The 15,986-nt window shown below is 41.1% G+C and overlaps 1 protein-coding gene and 1 pseudogene across 1 annotated transcript in view; one reads left to right on the forward strand and one right to left on the reverse strand.

Annotated features, from left to right (window-relative positions):
* celsr3 (cadherin, EGF LAG seven-pass G-type receptor 3) overlaps positions 1 to 15,986 on the forward strand; it is a 224,862-nt gene that overhangs the window by 107,049 nt on the left and 101,827 nt on the right. The window contains 5 exon segments of the mRNA XM_055165651.1: positions 3,393 to 3,615; positions 9,878 to 9,993; positions 10,083 to 10,171; positions 11,800 to 11,814; positions 15,246 to 15,403. Of these exon segments, the coding sequence (XP_055021626.1) occupies positions 3,393 to 3,615; positions 9,878 to 9,993; positions 10,083 to 10,171; positions 11,800 to 11,814; positions 15,246 to 15,403 (601 nt within the window).
* Positions 5,047 to 5,164, reverse strand: LOC129412480 (5S ribosomal RNA; annotated as a pseudogene).

Here is a 15,986-nt window from a genome sequence, read left to right on the forward strand (position 1 = left end):
TGTTAGGAGAGGTTTCTAAAGGAGCAGAGCCGGAGTAAGAGTGGATTTATAATTGGCTCCAGCCCATTGAAATCCCCACAGAGTAACAGAGTGCTGACAGATGATTAGGAGAATAGTTTATGGCGGTGGCGTTTACGGCGTTAATCTAAATTAATCAGAGAAGTACTCACTGCTGGTTCAACATCTGCCAACAAATGTAAAGTAGAATTTATGATTTTCAATGTGTGTTTGTTATGTAATCAGACTTGTCTAGCACAGTTACAGGAAATTTGCGTAGACCGGCTGACGGATTGGAGTGATTTTCTGTCCCTGCACAATGAGACAAAGAAAGCACTTGTTGAGTTGTTTTACTGTGAACGGTGCATTGTGTTACTTTTCTGGTGGGGGGTTCATCACCTGCTTGTTTCTGTGGACATGACAACATCTCTGCCTTACATTTACAGCGAGGAAAATAAGTATTTGAACACCCTGCTATTGTGCAAGTTCTCCCACTTAGAAATCATGATTGCTCCAACAGTGGACCTTTTTTCACCAAGCTGCCTGGCAGTTTCCCCGCAGCTCTGTGGTGTCTTTGGACAGCTCTTTGGTCTTGGCCATGTTAGTAGCTGGAGTTTTACTGATCGTATGAGGTGGACAGGGGTCTTTATGCAGCTAACCACCTCAAACAGGTCCATGTGATTTAGGAGAATAAATGGAGTGGACTTTGAACAGATCCTTGAGGGTCAGAATTCTAGCTGATAGACAGGTGTTCAAATATTTATTTGCAGCTGTATTATACAAATAAATAGTAAAAAAAATCATACATTGTGATTTCTGGATTTTTCTTTTTAGATTATGTCTCTCACAGTGGACATGCACCTACGATGAAAATTTCAGACTCCTCCATGATTTCTGGAGAACTTGCAAAATAGCAGCGAGTTCAAATACTTATTTTCCTCACTGTCTTCATTTACAGGCAGTGTTTAAAATGTAATCCCCTACAGATTACAGATTACACACCCCAAAATGTAGTTTGTAATGTAATTCATTAAATTACTTAAAGTGAGTAATGTAATCTGAATACTTTGGATTACTTGATTTGCTGTAGAGAAACAAAGACGAGGAAATCGTAACAAGATGTTTTATCTGCTAAAAGAAAATAAAAAGACCAGACTTTACTTAAAGATATTAAAAATATTATTGATAGAAGAGGAGACACGGTCCACGCAGCATGGTTCAGTCCTGTTAAATCCTGTTTTCAACCTGGTTTAGTCCTGTTTAAGTCCTGGTTTAGACCTAGTTTAGATCTGGTTTAGTCCTGGTTTAGTCCTGTTAAATCCTGTTTTAGACCTGGTTTAGACCTGGTTTAGTCCTGTTTTAGTCCTGTTTTAGACCTGATTTAGTCCTGGTTTAGCAATGGTTTAGCCCTGGTTTAGCCCTGGTTTAGTCCTGGTTTAGCCCTGGTTTAGATCTGGTTTAGTCCTGGTTTAGTCCTGGTTTAGCCCTGGTTTAGTTCTAGTTTAGTCCTGGTTTAGACCTTGTTTACCCCAAAATGTAAAAACAGGAAAATACCATCATGTAATCCATTTATTTCAACCAAGTAACTGTAATCCAATTACCACTCACTGAAACAGTAACTGTAACTGAATACAGTTACTCATAATTTGTACTCTGATTACATAACTCCGGTACATGTAATCTGTTACTCCCCAACATTGGTTACAGCTCAAAAATACCTAGAAAAACAGGCATTCGGACTTTGAGTGGGGTCGCCTCTCCACAGAGCTGACCTGTAACTTGGTCTAGTTTGGTCTCCATGAAGATAGAAAAGTTTATAATACCATAATACTGTGAAACATTCCAGACAAAGCAAAAGATCTCCATGGAGAAAAGCATTTGACTGACCCTCCACCAGAAAAGTTACACAATGCACCTTTAAATAACTCCAATAACTTAAAATGTTTTTGCTGTGCTGCTAATTCACCATTTCAACATGCTGCATTCCTTACTGTTGCCTGTAGAGGGCGACAAATATCCCTAAAGGACATTTATATAAAATTTGATGAAGAACTTTTAAAACTAGAATTATTGATATATTTGAAAGAAACAAAACTAACTAAAAAGAAACACATTTTCATAAACCTAAAAAATAAGAAACTGACATTTTCCTATTTCTATGCTGCTTATTTTGAACCATTTTAAAACTTTGGAGAAGCTAAAACCAGAGATTCTGTACATTGTGTCCTTGGGCAAGACGTGTTACTCATCCTTACCATGATCAGTATTTATGCGAGGCAGAGATGGACAATATTTTTGAAGAATTGAAAATGTCAAAATAGTTTGTTACATGTAGTTTAGAGAAAAGCACAGACCTCTTTCTCTGTCCACAAAGTGTGACCTTCTGCACGTTTTTCAATTTTCTAAAATAGGCTGAAGTACATCTGTCGGTTTATTTCATGTTTGTCTTGGTTCATTTGGGAGCTTCACCTTTTCCTGCCGCGCAAACCTCTGTGCTGATCTGCGATTCGTTGCCCTTGCCGGGTGCATTTGAAGCTTACAGTGGGAGTATTTCAACATGAATTCCAAATATGAGTTTGTGAACTAAGAAATATCACGAGAATCCATCTTTCAAGGTTACATCAGTTGTGAAGATTTGCAACTTGCTTTGGTGATTAAAACAAATAATGGGAGAAAATGAGGGTGAAAAAAGTGTTAAATGTGTTTCAAGAGCTTTGCATGTTAAAAAGGATCAGTCCATTGCCTCGTTTAAAGGTTGTATGGAGGATTTTTTTTACTTGTTTCAAAATGTCAGTGAAAGTTTAAAATACCGTTACAGAGACGCAGCAGCCTCGTAATTATGATGACCAAAAAAAAAAGAATGAAAATCCATCAACTGTGGACGTGTTGAGGCCAGATAAACATCAGCCGATAGAAAACAAGGCTACCTCATTTTCTATTGGCTGTTGGGTTGTTAATCAAACTCCCTACATTTCTAGCATCACTAACTCACCGGTGCGCTGGGATTAAGAGGTTTACGTTCGCCTCTCACGCACTGATGCCGTTTACTCGACCGATACAGCGGTTCTCGGGGTCTTTTTCGAAACTGTAGCTTCCTCTCAGTTTGCGCAAAGTTTGTTGTGACGGCGGACAAGAATTCACGACCAGTTCATTGCGAATGAAAGTCCGTTTTTGACGTCGCGGAAAGAAGAAGAGAAGGGGAAAAGGACAAACAGTCGCTGCATTTCTCTTTCCTTGGAAAATCTTCTATACAACCTTTAAACCAACAGACCTGATATGTGACTTTGGCTATAGTTTGGATTTTTTCCGTAGACCCCAGTCCTGATTATTTTGGCAACCAACCTGCTTTTTTGTGAACATTAACCCCATTGCCATGTCTCTCTCCCCTGTCGCAGGTGAGCGATGTGAGCTGGACCGTCGTCAGGGCCGCTGTGCCCCGGGCGTGTGTAGAAACGGGGGCACCTGCAGAGAGCTGTCAGGAGGGGGCTTCAGGTGTGAGTGTCCCGCCGGAGGCTACGAGAAGCCCTACTGCACCGTCACCGCACGCTCCTTCCCCCCCAAGTCCTTCGTCATGTTCAGAGGGCTCAGGCAGAGGTTCCACCTGTCGATATCCCTGTCGTAAGTACTAATGTTACTATTGATATAAAAACTACTTCTTTTTTTTTCAAATTAACTTTTTATTGAAAAAGCAGATTACATTTTGCAGTGTGTAAAATTAAATCACATGTTCCTGCTCTAACAAATTTTTTAAAACATATACAAACTCAGAACAGGTTGGGGAGCCAGGGAGCCTCTTTCACAATTTAACAGAATATTGCAACTGTGAGGTAGTGTTATATGAAGTCTGATCTCACTGGCTTTACATATTCTGTCCACCTAGTCCACATCTTGTAAAAAGAGTCCAGCTGCACTTTCAGTAAAAATGAAATCTTTTCCATCATGTAGATCTCTTGCACAATGTCAATCCAGTTCTCAATTGTTGGTCGCTCAGGTTTAAGCCATTTCCTTGTTATTGCCTTTTTACTTGCTGCCAGTAGAATATAGAGTAATCTCTTATTTGTGTTGCTAAAGCCGTCTAACACTAAGTTACCAAGGTACAAACTTATAAATGACAGGGGGAAAACACATGAAAAAACACCCTGCAGATGTTGATGAATCTCTGACCAGTATTCTTGGATGACCCCACATTCCCAAAAAAATATGGAAGTGATTAGCCCCATCATTCCCACATCTCCAGCAGGCATCACCTATTCCTTGGTGTCTCTTTTGTACTGGTGTAATGAAAAATCTCATTAGGTTTTTCCAACAAAATTCACGCCATGTATTTGACCCTGTTGAGATCCACTGGATTTGACATATGTGCTCCCAATCATCTTCTGTCATTGTAAACTTTCCCTCTCTTTCCCACTTTTCTTTGATATAATATGTGCTCCCCCCCTTACCCAACAGGATGCCATTATACAATTTCGAAACTATTTTTGTGGGAGATGATGATTTTATTAGTGACATAAATATTTGTAAGAAACCCTGATCGGCTGAGGGAATTGTAATTTTCTGAGTGAAGTAGTGCCTTATTTGCAGGTACCTGAAGAAATCCTCATAAAAACTACTTCTACTGCTATTATTACTACTTCTACTACTACTAGTAGTTGGGCTGAGGCAGAGGTTCGACCTGTCTATTAATTTTATCTTAGTTGTGATTGAATTATTCTTCACAAAAATCAAATATAGCAGATGTATTATCATTACTGAAACGGATCTAAATATTTTGTTCAACCCCAAATTTTTATTACAGTGATAGAAGTAAGTAAGTAAGTTTTTATTTATATCACGCTTTTCACAGACATTTGTCACAAAGACGCTTTACAGAACATTATTCATTCTCTCCACATCCGGTTGTGGTAAGTTACTATTGTAGCCACAGCTGCCCTGACCAGACCACCACCATCACTCATGCACATACCACTTCTCGTACTAGGCAACGTGGGTGAAGTCCCTTGCTTAAGGACACAATGACAGTTTTTTTTTTTTTTTTTGGTGACTGCCGCCCCACTGTGGCACTTGATATTTCCAGTGGTCTCCCATCCAAGTACTAACCAGGCCCAGCCCTGCTTAGCTTCTGAGATCTAACGGGATCAGGTTTTGGCAAGAAGTTATGGCCACAAATAGTAATTAAATAGAAATAATAGAAATAATGGTTATTCTGGGAGTCCTGCCTGAAAAGCTCGATAACCCCTGATCTTAAAAAATAAATCAATCAAATTAATAAATCAAGATATGAGAATTAATAACAGACAAATCAGCGCCTTCTATCCCTGAGCTCACTCCCGCTGGCGTTAGTTTGCTGGGTGTCCACACGTTGCCAAACCAGCAGTACGAGCGAAAAGGGGTGTTACCTTCAATAGCCTTGCCTCTGATTGACTCTTTGGTTGCTATGATACACACATTCAAATGTCCAAATATGGATCTCTGTTCCATATTTGCTACTGTAACTGCAAGCCTCAGTGAGCTTCATTTGACTGGAGCCTTAATGCACTTCTTTACTGTCTATGGATGCAAAACTAAATTGTTAATAATTTCAACTGGACAAACATGTACAGTCAGGTTTAGTATTGCTCATATAAATAGTTTATTGTGTTTTTGGACCTAACTTCACCTATAACTTTTACTACTATAACTACTACTACGACTATAATGTTTTCAATTTAAAAATGGATAAAATACATTGTCTAATTTTAACTTTTATAGACCCAAATAGTACTTAGAACACTGCTGATGCTACTCTGTCCTTTTGATCGCTCTCTGTGTGTTGTACTGCTACTGCCACTTACCAGTACTTTTTGTACCCTCACTACTACTACTCCTACTACATCTACAGCCCCCTCTCTGTTTGCCTTTTGCCATGGATAAAGAAGCACTCATTCACACCTTCTAGTTTTATTTCTTTGATTCTCTGCCCCTTTAGTCTCCTTTTGCCTTTAATCTGCAGCAAATCGATCCAATTTCTCCTCTTCTTTTATCTGCCACTTCCTGTTGTCTCATACTCTGCTCTTGCCCCGCAGTTCTCCAACACAGATCTGTAAACGCGCTCTGACAAATCCTGCAAAACATCGACTCTTTAAAGAAAAATAGGTTCTTATGAACTTTTAGTCATGTTATAATGTTATTACCTTATCAAAAACACACCTGGTGTTGTGTTTTGTTTCATTCACACATGTTTGAGAAATCCTTTTTTATTAGTCTGTCTCCATCCCCAATGCTTAAAATGCTCTGTTCCACCTTGTGATGTCATGAAGTGGTAGTTTTCTAGTCAACAAATACCTTTTACCTTTAATTCAGTAGAAATAAGCAATTCAAGGGTTGAAATCATCCAAATTCAGATATTAGTCACTGTGTGTGGAGTTTAAAAACACAGTGGAGCACTTCCTGTATTACCACATGACATCACAAGGTGCAATTTACAGTATATTTTCATAACTCTGACTAAATATTCAGGGATTGTGTGTTAAACATGTATGAATGAAACAAAAGCAAAACTCCAGGCATGTTTTTGACGAAACATTATGACATAGATCAGAAAATAGTGTAATATTTAAAAAATATATATATTTTCCTTTAACGTCACATCAAATTAAAGGTTTTTTTTTTTTGTCTTGTTTTACCGAACTGTTGGCCAAATGTCTGCCTCCACAAATCGATGCATGTATGTCTATATCCGCCGCTCTGATGCTCATTTGGCAGAATCATGTCCGTCACCGTGGCAACAGCTGCTGACCTGTCGCCCTTAGCAACCCTCCCATCCCTCCTCTGTCTGTACTGAATGAATGCCTGAATGTTACTCACTAGTTACTATGGATTCATTGACTCATTTCCTAATCACTGTCCTTTTGAATTGTATTGAATTTTCTCTCTGTAATGGTATTGATAAAGCAATGGAAATATTGATAACGCAATGTAAAAGCAACATATCCACGCGATCACTAAAGAGCCCATATTACTGTATTTTCCACACTATTGGGCGCGGTCTTAAGCCTCTAACCCCATCAAAAAAACGACTGTGCGCCCCACAATCCAGAGCCCTATACTCGGGTGTCCCAGCACGACTTCAGTAAACTACACCACCCGCAGCGCACGCAAACACGCACGGAGCAGACAGCGACCGCACAGCGAAAAACACCCGCAGTCACACTCATCACTCCACGCCGACGAGGAACGGAACGGAGGAACGAACCGAAAAAGCGAGCGCGATGTGCCGCTTCTAGACACGACAGAACAACTGAGTCACTGCGAACACGCCGACAATCCGTTGGTCCCAGACAGCACCCTCCCTACACGCCACAACTGAACGAAGCCCAGAGTCACCGTGAAAGCACCAAACTCACCCATCCAACTGTTGTGTTTCGTTTAAAGTCCGGTGCGGTTTATTTGTGAAAAAGTTCGAAAATAGACCATTCTATGACGCCTTATAAACCAGAGCGCCCTATAGTGCAGAAAATACCATACGCTATTTTCTTATCCATGGCTATGTTCAGACTGCAGGGCTTAATGCTCAATTTGGATTTCAATTTTTTGTTCACATTTCCAATTGAAGGTGACTTGTACGTGAGCTCCAGTGTGAAATTTAAATGCCCCAAAAGAGTCTTGCATGCGCATCGGAGGACACGACGAAGTCAAACGCAGCGAGTGTGCTCAGTGTTTACGGAAGTAGCCTAAACGCTGTTCTTGTCTCCCAAAATTCGGTCCAGTTCTTTGCAAAATTGACATGTTGCACGTTCACAGCCGCTTCGTTTGTTTGAGTCTTTAGTCTTCTTGTATTTGGCTTACAGGCTCTTTAATTTTTTTTTGTTGATACCGGAGTCTGGACCTCCTGTGGCCACGCTCGGCCTTCATTCAATCATCATTCATCGTCTCAAAAAAAACGCCCCTTTCTGATAAGACCCCTCCAATCTGGCCTAAATACAGTGATCCCCCTAAATATTAATTAACTCGCTAACTTCACTTTCCCTCCATTGACTACAGCAGACTCCGAGAATGACGTGTAGGTGGGATGAATGTGACCTGGCCGTTCAGACTGAAGTTGCATGTCAAAAGATCAGATATGTATCGGTTTTAGGAGCGCGTGGCCTGAGTTGCATTTGAAAAAATCAGTTCCTGGGTTAGTCCTGGGTTAGTCCTGGGTTAGTCCTGGGTTAGTCCTGGGTTAGTCCAGGGTTAGTCCTGGGTTAGTCCTGAGTTAGTCCTGGGTTAGTCCTGGGTTAGTCCTGGGTTAGTCCAGGGTTAGTCCTGGTTAGTCCTGGGTTAGTCCTGGGTTAGTCCTGGGTTAGTCCTGGGTTAGTCCTGGTTAGTCCTGGGTTAGTCCTGGGTTAGTCCTGAGTTAGTCCTGGGTTAGTCCTGGGTTAGTCCTGAGTTAGTCCTGGGTTAGTCCTGGGTTAGTCCTGGGTTAGTCCTGGGTTAGTCCTGGGTTAGTCCTGGGTTAGTCCTGGGTTAGTCCTGAGTTAGTCCTGGGTTAGTCCTGGGTTAGTCCTGGTTAGTCCGGTTAGGGTTAGTCCTGGGTTAGTCCTGAGTTAGTCCTGGGTTAGTCCTGGGTTAGTCCTGGGTTAGTCCTGGGTTAGTCCTGGGTTAGTCCTGGGTTAGTTAGTCCTGGGTTAGTCCTGGGTTAGTCCAGGGTTAGTCCTGGGTTAGTCCTGGGTTAGTCCTGGGTTAGTCCTGGGTTAGTCCTGGGTTAGTCCAGGGTTAGTCCTGGTTAGTCCTGGGTTAGTTTAGTCCTGGTTAGTCCTGGGTTAGTCCTGGGTTAGTCCTGGTTAGTCCTGGGTTAGTCCTGGGTTAGTCCTGTTAGTTAGTCCTGGGTTAGTCCTAGAGTTAGTCCTGGTTAGTCCTGGGTTAGTCCTGGGTTAGTCCTGGGTTAGTCCTGGGTTAGTTAGTCCTGGGTTAGTCCTGGGTTAGTCCTGGGTTAGTCCGGGTTAGGGTTAGTCCTGGGTTAGTCCTGGTTAGTCCTGGGTTTAGTCCTGGGTTAGTCCTGGGTTAGTCCTGGGTTAGTCCTGGGTTAGTCCTGAGTTAGTCCTGGGTTAGTCCTGGGTTAGTCCTGAGTTAGTCCTGAGTTAGTCCTGGGTTAGTCCTGGGTTAGTCCTGGGTTAGTCCTGGGTTAGTCCTGAGTTAGTCCTGGGTTAGTCCTGTTAGAGTTAGTCCTGGGTTAGTCCTGGGTTAGTCCTGGGTTAGTCCTGAGTTATCACGGTTGCGGGTCTCTAAAAATGGATCCGTGCAGGACTCTGGGTCGGATCACGTTGCGGTGGCCCAACATGCACCGTGGTGGACGTCTTAGTACCACGGTGATTCATTTTTGCGACTATTGCGACAGCCCTAAGTATAATTGTAAACTTACCCGCATCTCTGTCCAACCCCATAGGCCAATGCAATTTTGTGGTCGTCGTCTAAACCCCACAAGTTAATAATTGTTTCCAAAAAGTAAAATTTGGTTTGTGTATTTTTACCCACGTCACACATTTCTGAGTCCACTCTTGAATAGTGCGTCCCTCCCGAGTCTGTCCTGAAATATTCATCTGAGGCTGTAAAAGTGCAGAGTGCGACATACATTTTTCATGCGACGAGGAGCAGGCCCAGAATAAAGTGGAAAAAGTCTTAAACAAAAAGCCACGGAGTCCAGAGATTTGAGGAACAGGGACAATATGAAAAAAAAAAAAAAAAAACTTCGACAGATTTGGAAGAATTTTCAGGGCAACACTTTTCCACAATAAGTTTGCAGTGTGATTCCAAAACTTAATGTAGTTATGTTATACAGTGTATAAAGTAACTAAACAAAGGCTGTAATGTTGTTTTATACTAAAGAAAAGGAAACATCTTGTCTGATTATTTTTGTTTTCAGGTTTGCGACTTTGGAGAAAACAGGTCTCCTCTTCTACAACGGACGCTTCAATGAGAAACACGACTTTATCGCTTTGGAGATTCAAGATGGACAAGTGGTTTTTATTTACTCTACCGGTATACATCTTTTTCTTTCTTTCTTTTCTTTTTTTTTTTAAGTTGCCTTACGTTTTCAGACACATATAACATTTCTTTCACATCCGCAGGTGAGCTGTCGACCCAGGTGAGCCCGTTCGTTCCCGGGGGAGTGAGCGACGGAGACTGGCACACGGTCCACATCCGATACTACAACAAGGTTAGTTTAATAAAAATAAAAAAAATTAACAAAAGAAAAAAAACAAACAAAACTAGGTACATTTGTTTACATTTTTATATTTTACAGAGCCATTCTCTAACCAGCCCAATGTATTTGTATTTCTTAGTTCAAGTGACATTAACAATATTATTTTTCAAATTTACTGTAAAAACAACAAACTTTACAATTATTATTATTATTATGAGTAGCTTTGTTAAAAATAAAACTGTATTTGTTTTACACTGACACTTCGTAGGTCATTAAAGGTCCTATCTTATGTAATTTTAACTCTTTAGCCATTTTATAATGCTGTTACTACATCAAAAACACACCTGAAGTTGTGTTTTGTTTCACTCACACATGTTTGAGTGTTGCTTTATTATTAGTCTGTCTCCATCTCCAAAACTCAAAATGCTCTGTTCCACCTTGTGATGTCATGTAGTGGTTATTTTCAAGTCAACAGCTACATTTTACTCTTTTGTTTAGAAGAGATTAGCAATTCCAGGACTGACTTTATCCAAATGGGTTATGGGTTAGTCTTGGTTTAGACCTAATTTATTTCTAGGTTAGACCTGGTTTAGTTCTGTGTAGGACCTTGTTTAATCCTGGTTTAGACTTGATTTAGTTCAGGTTTAGACTGGTTTAGTCCCAGTTTAGTCCTGTTTTAGGCCTAGATTAGTCCTGGTTTAGTCCTGGTTTAGTCTTGATTTAGTCCTGGGTCAAACATGGGTTCAGCATGGGTTAGACTCATTTTAGTCCTGGTTTAAACATGATTTGGTTTTGGGTTAGACCTGGTTTAGTCCCAGTTTAGTCCCAGTTTAGTACTTAGCCTTGCTTAGTCCACGCTTAGTCTTCATTTAGTCCTGGGTTAAACATGGGTTCAGCCTGGGTTAGACTCATTTTAGTCCTGGTTTAAACATGATTTGGTTTTGAGTTAGACCTGGTTTTGTCCCAGTTTAGTCCTGTTTTAGGCCTCGCTTAATCCTGGTTTAAACATATGTTCAGCCTGGGTTAGACTCAGTTAAGTCCTGGTTTAGTCCTGATTTTTTTTTCTGGATTAGACCTGGGTTAGTTCTGATTTAGGCCTGGTTTATTTCTGGGTTAGACCTGGATTAGTCCTGGCTTAGTTCGGATTTTTTCTAGGTTAGACCTGGTTTAGACCTGATTTATTTCTACCAATTTGTTTAGTAGAGATTAGCAATTCCAGGGTTGAATTTATCCAGATGATTCTAGTGAAGGTGTATGGAGTTTAAAAACACAGTGGAGCACTTCCTGTATCACCACATGACATCACAAGGTGGAACAGAGAACTTAAACATGTGTGAATGAAACAAAACACAAGTCCAGGTCTGTTTTGGATGAGAAAACAACATTAAAACATCATCAGAAAATAGTGTCATGTGGGACCTTTCAGAGACGCTCTTCTTATTATTCAAAGTGTCTTGCCTCAGGACACAACAACAGTTTACAATCAGGAGGCAAAATTTGAACTACTGGCTCTCTGGTTGGTGGGCGTATGCTAAACCAACTGCACCACAACCTCTCCCTTATTTTACAAATGACACAAATTCATTATAAAATTAAATATATTTTTATATTTCATTTAACTTATGCTGTTTTGTCCTCAGCCGGCTTTCCGTTCTGTGAGTATTTGCAGCTCATATAATCCTAGAACACTTCAGTAGTACCTCTCTCCTCTTTGTGTACTAATACTTTTCCCTAGTACTTCCTAATCTTAGTAGTAGTACACAGTATTTAGTATTTGTAGTACTTTTTACCTCACTGTGATGTGTGTAGCCTCTAGACCCACTGCAATTTGCATGTCGGTGTTTTGTGTATTTTTGGGGTTTGTTTTGGTTCCAAACTGTTTCTTGTATTAATAATTCAGAAAATGGGATGAGAACATGACAGAAATGGCGGCCTCGTCTTCCCAAGTGGTGCACGAATGTCAACAAACGCTTCCAAGAAACATGTTTAGAGGCAGAGTTAGTTTAGATCATTATTTTATTGATGTGGTGCTGTGTGTCGAAGGAAAATAGACAGTTCCTCCAGTGTTTATTGAAGCACTGGGTTAGACCTGGTTTAGTTCTTGATTAGACCTGGTTTATTTCTGGGTTAGACCTGGTTTAGACCTGGTTTAGACCTGGTGTAGTTCTTGGTTAGACCTGGTTTGGTCCTGATTTAGACCTGGTTTATTCTTGAGTTAAAACTGGTTTAATCTTGGGCTCGTCCTGGGTTAGACCTGTTTTAGTCCTTGTTTAGTCCTGGTTTATTTCTGGGTTAAACCTGGTTTAGACCTGGTTTAGTCCTGGTTTAGACCTGGTTTAGACTGGGGCTAGACTGGGGCTAGACCTGGTTTAGACCTGGTTTATACCTGGATTAGACCTGGTTTGTTCCTGGTTTAGACCTTGTTTAGTCCTTGGTTAGACCTGGTTTAGTCCTGTTTTAGACCTGGTTTATTTCCTGTCCTGGTTTAGACCTGATTTAGACCTGGTTTAGTCCTGGTTTAGACCTTGGTTTAGTCCTGGTTTACCTGGTTTTCCTGGTTTAGACCTGGTTTAGTCCTGGTTTAGACCTGATTTATCCTGGTTTCCTGGTTTAGACCTGGTTTAGACCTGGTTTAGTCCTGGTTTACCTGGTTTAGTCCTGGTTTAGACCTGGTTTAGTCCTGGTTTAGTCCTGGTTTAGTCCTGGTTTAGACCTGGTTTAGTCCTGGTTTAGTCCTGGTTTAGTCCTGGTTTAGACCTGGTTTACCTGGTTTAGTCCTGGTTTAGACCTGGTTTAGACCTGGTTTATTTCCTGGTTTAGACCTGGTTTGGTCCTGGTTTAGTTTAGTCCTGGTTTAGACCTGGTTTATTTCCTGGTTTAGACCTGGTTTAGACCTGGTTTAGTCCCCACCTGGTTTACCTGGTTTAGTCCTGGTTTAGTCCTGGTTTAGTCCTGGTTTAGTTTACCTGGTTTAGTCCTGGTTTAGTCCTGGTTTAGACCTGGTTTAGTCCTGGTTTAGACCTGGTTTAGTCCTGGTTTAGTCCTGGGTTTCCTGGTTTAGTCCTGGTTTACCTGGTTTAGTCCTGGTTTAGTCCTGGTTTAGTCCTGGTTTAGTCCTGGTTTAGTCCTGGTTTAGTCCTGGTTTAGACCTGGTTTAGTCCTGGTTTAGACCTGGTTTAGACCTGGTTTAGACCTTGTTTAGTCCTGGTTTAGTCCTGGTTTAGACCTGGTTTAGACCTGGTTTAGACCTGGTTTAGTCCTGGTTTAGTCCTGGTTTCATATTAAAGCTGTTTTACATACACTAGCATGCTAACCAAATTATTTTTACACACTGTTACTTGCTTTGAGTAATTTGACTAGATTTAATTTATTTTCATAAACCAAAATTATTATTCTTTTTTAAACCCCATTTTTTAAAAAATCTTCCAAGCTCAATTATTCACCAGAAAAGAAAGAAATTTGAATATAGTTTAGGATTTCATTCAATTACTTGATTACTGCACTTTTAAAATCAAAGTTCAAACCGGATTTAATCAATTGTTCTTTTTTCTAACCAGAAAAAGAATAAGGAATTAACACTTATCATCCCCAAAACTGCAGCTCTCCTGAAGTGTTCATGTGGTGGTTTAGTCCTGGTTTAGTCCTGGTTTAGTCCTGGTTTAGTCCTGGGTTAACCCTGGGTTCAACCTGGGTTAGACTCAGTTTAGTTCTGGTTTAGTCCTGATTTTTTTTCTGGGTTAGACCTAGTTTAGTCCTGGGTTAGTCCTTGGTTTAGACCTCATTTATTTCTGGGTTAGACCTGGTTTAGACCTGATTTACCTGGTTTAAGTCCTGGTTTAGTTCCTGGTTTAGTCCTGGTTTAGTCCTGGTTTAGACCTGGTTTAGACCTGATTTAGTTCTGTTTTAGACTGGTTTAGTCCTAGTTTAGTCCTGTTTTAGGCCTAGATTAGTCCTACCATAGTCTTGGCTTAGACCTGGTTTAGTCTTGAGTTAGTCCTGGATCAAATATGGGTTCAGCATGGGTTAGGCTCATTTTAGTCCTGGTTTAAACATGATTTAGTTTTAGGTTAGACCTAGTTTAGTCCCAGTTTAGTCCTGTTTTAGGCCTTGCTTAGTCCTGATTTAGTCCTGGGTTAAACATGGGTTCAGCCTGGGTTAGACTCAGTTTAGTCCTGGTTTACTCCTGTTTTAGGCTTTGCTTAGTCCCGGTTTCTGGGTTTAACCTAGGTTAGTCCTGGTTTAGACCTAGTATAGTTCTGGGTAGGACCTTGTTTAGTTCTGTTTTAGACCTGATTTAGTTTTGGGTTAGACCTGGTTTAGTCCCAGTTTAGTCCCAGTTTAGTCCTGTTTTAGGACTCGCTTTGTCCTGGCTTAGTCCTGGTTTAGTCTTGATTTAGTCCTGGGTTAAACATGGGTTCAGCCTGGGTTAGGCTCATTTTAGTCTTGGTTTAAACATGTTTTAGTTTTGGGTTAGACCTGGTTTAGTCCCAGTTTATTCCTCTCTTAGTCCTGGCTTAGTCCTAGTTTAGTCCTGGTTTAGTCCTGGGTTAAACATCCTGGGTTAGACTCAGTTAAGTTCTGGTTTAGACCTGATTTATTTCTGGGTTAGACCTGGTTTAGTCTTGGTTTATTTCTGGGTTAGACTTGGTTTAGACCTGATTTATTTCTGTCTTAGTCCTGGGTTAGTCCCTGATTTAGTCCTGGGTTAAACATCCTGGGTTAGGCTTAGTTTAGTCCTAGTTTAGTCCTGATTTTTTTCTGGGTTAGACCTGGTTTAGTCTTGGCTTAGTTCTGACTTTTTTCTGGGTTAGACCTGGGTTAGTTCCGCTTTGGACCTGATTTATTTCTGGGTTGAACCTGGATTAGACCTGGTTTAGTCCTGCAGTGGTCATTGACTAAATCAGTGAACCAAAATCTGCATAAATATAATAAAACGTTTAACAAACCTTGTGTCTAAACCTTCACTTTTCTCCAGCCTGACGTCCCAGCACCTCCCCTCCTCCTGTTTCCCCCACACTGCCCCCACACTATCACATACTTTTTATTTCTAACAGTGATCTCTTCTTTCGCCCCTGCCTGTGCCCAGCCCCGTCGCAGTCCCATCGGGGAGGCTCAGGGTCCCTCCGACGAGAAGATGGCGGTGGTGAGTGTGGACGACTGTGACACGTCTCTGTCCCTGAGGTTTGGAGCTCAGTTGGGGAACTACAGCTGCGCGGCTCAGGGCAAACAGACCAGCAGCAAGAAGTGAGTGTGAACCCACATTTATTACATTTAATTTATTCATACGCATTGAAGAACTGTATGTATCCTGGGCTCCTCTAGGCTTAACTCTTTCCCCCATGAAGACGACATTTGACGACCGCCCTGTTTCCTTAATGACGACTTTTGACACCTCCGCTGTGTCACTAAAGACGTGATTTGACGACCTTTAGAAACGGCTCGGTTTTTCACATTTAAACAGAGACTGTGATCGGTGGGGCCACTACAACCCACACTAGACTGACCAATAGGATTCAAGGATATGTTTTCGCCGATTTTTTCCGAAGTTAATCGAAGTAGTGACGATGGTAGCTTCCGGAAAAAACACAACACGAAACACGTGCAATGGAAAGATCGCGGCACAGAGTTTTAGAAATAATGAGGAGTGGACGTATTTTATGGATAAGTTTAGAGAAAGTGACTTTTATTGATTTCAAAGTGATGAGGAAGTTGATTATAAAGTGGAAAACAGCGACAGCGACGGACTTACAGAGAGTGAAACTTACGAAGATGAGAATGCAGCTGATGCGTCTGTGTGGAGTCCTGCGATGTCCAAACAAACTATCTG

Source organism: Boleophthalmus pectinirostris, unplaced genomic scaffold, assembly GCF_026225935.1.
Source record: "Boleophthalmus pectinirostris isolate CB_2022bp ecotype Guang Dong unplaced genomic scaffold, ASM2622593v1 HiC_scaffold_8, whole genome shotgun sequence".
Classification (NCBI taxonomy): Eukaryota; Metazoa; Chordata; class Actinopteri; order Gobiiformes; family Gobiidae; genus Boleophthalmus; species Boleophthalmus pectinirostris.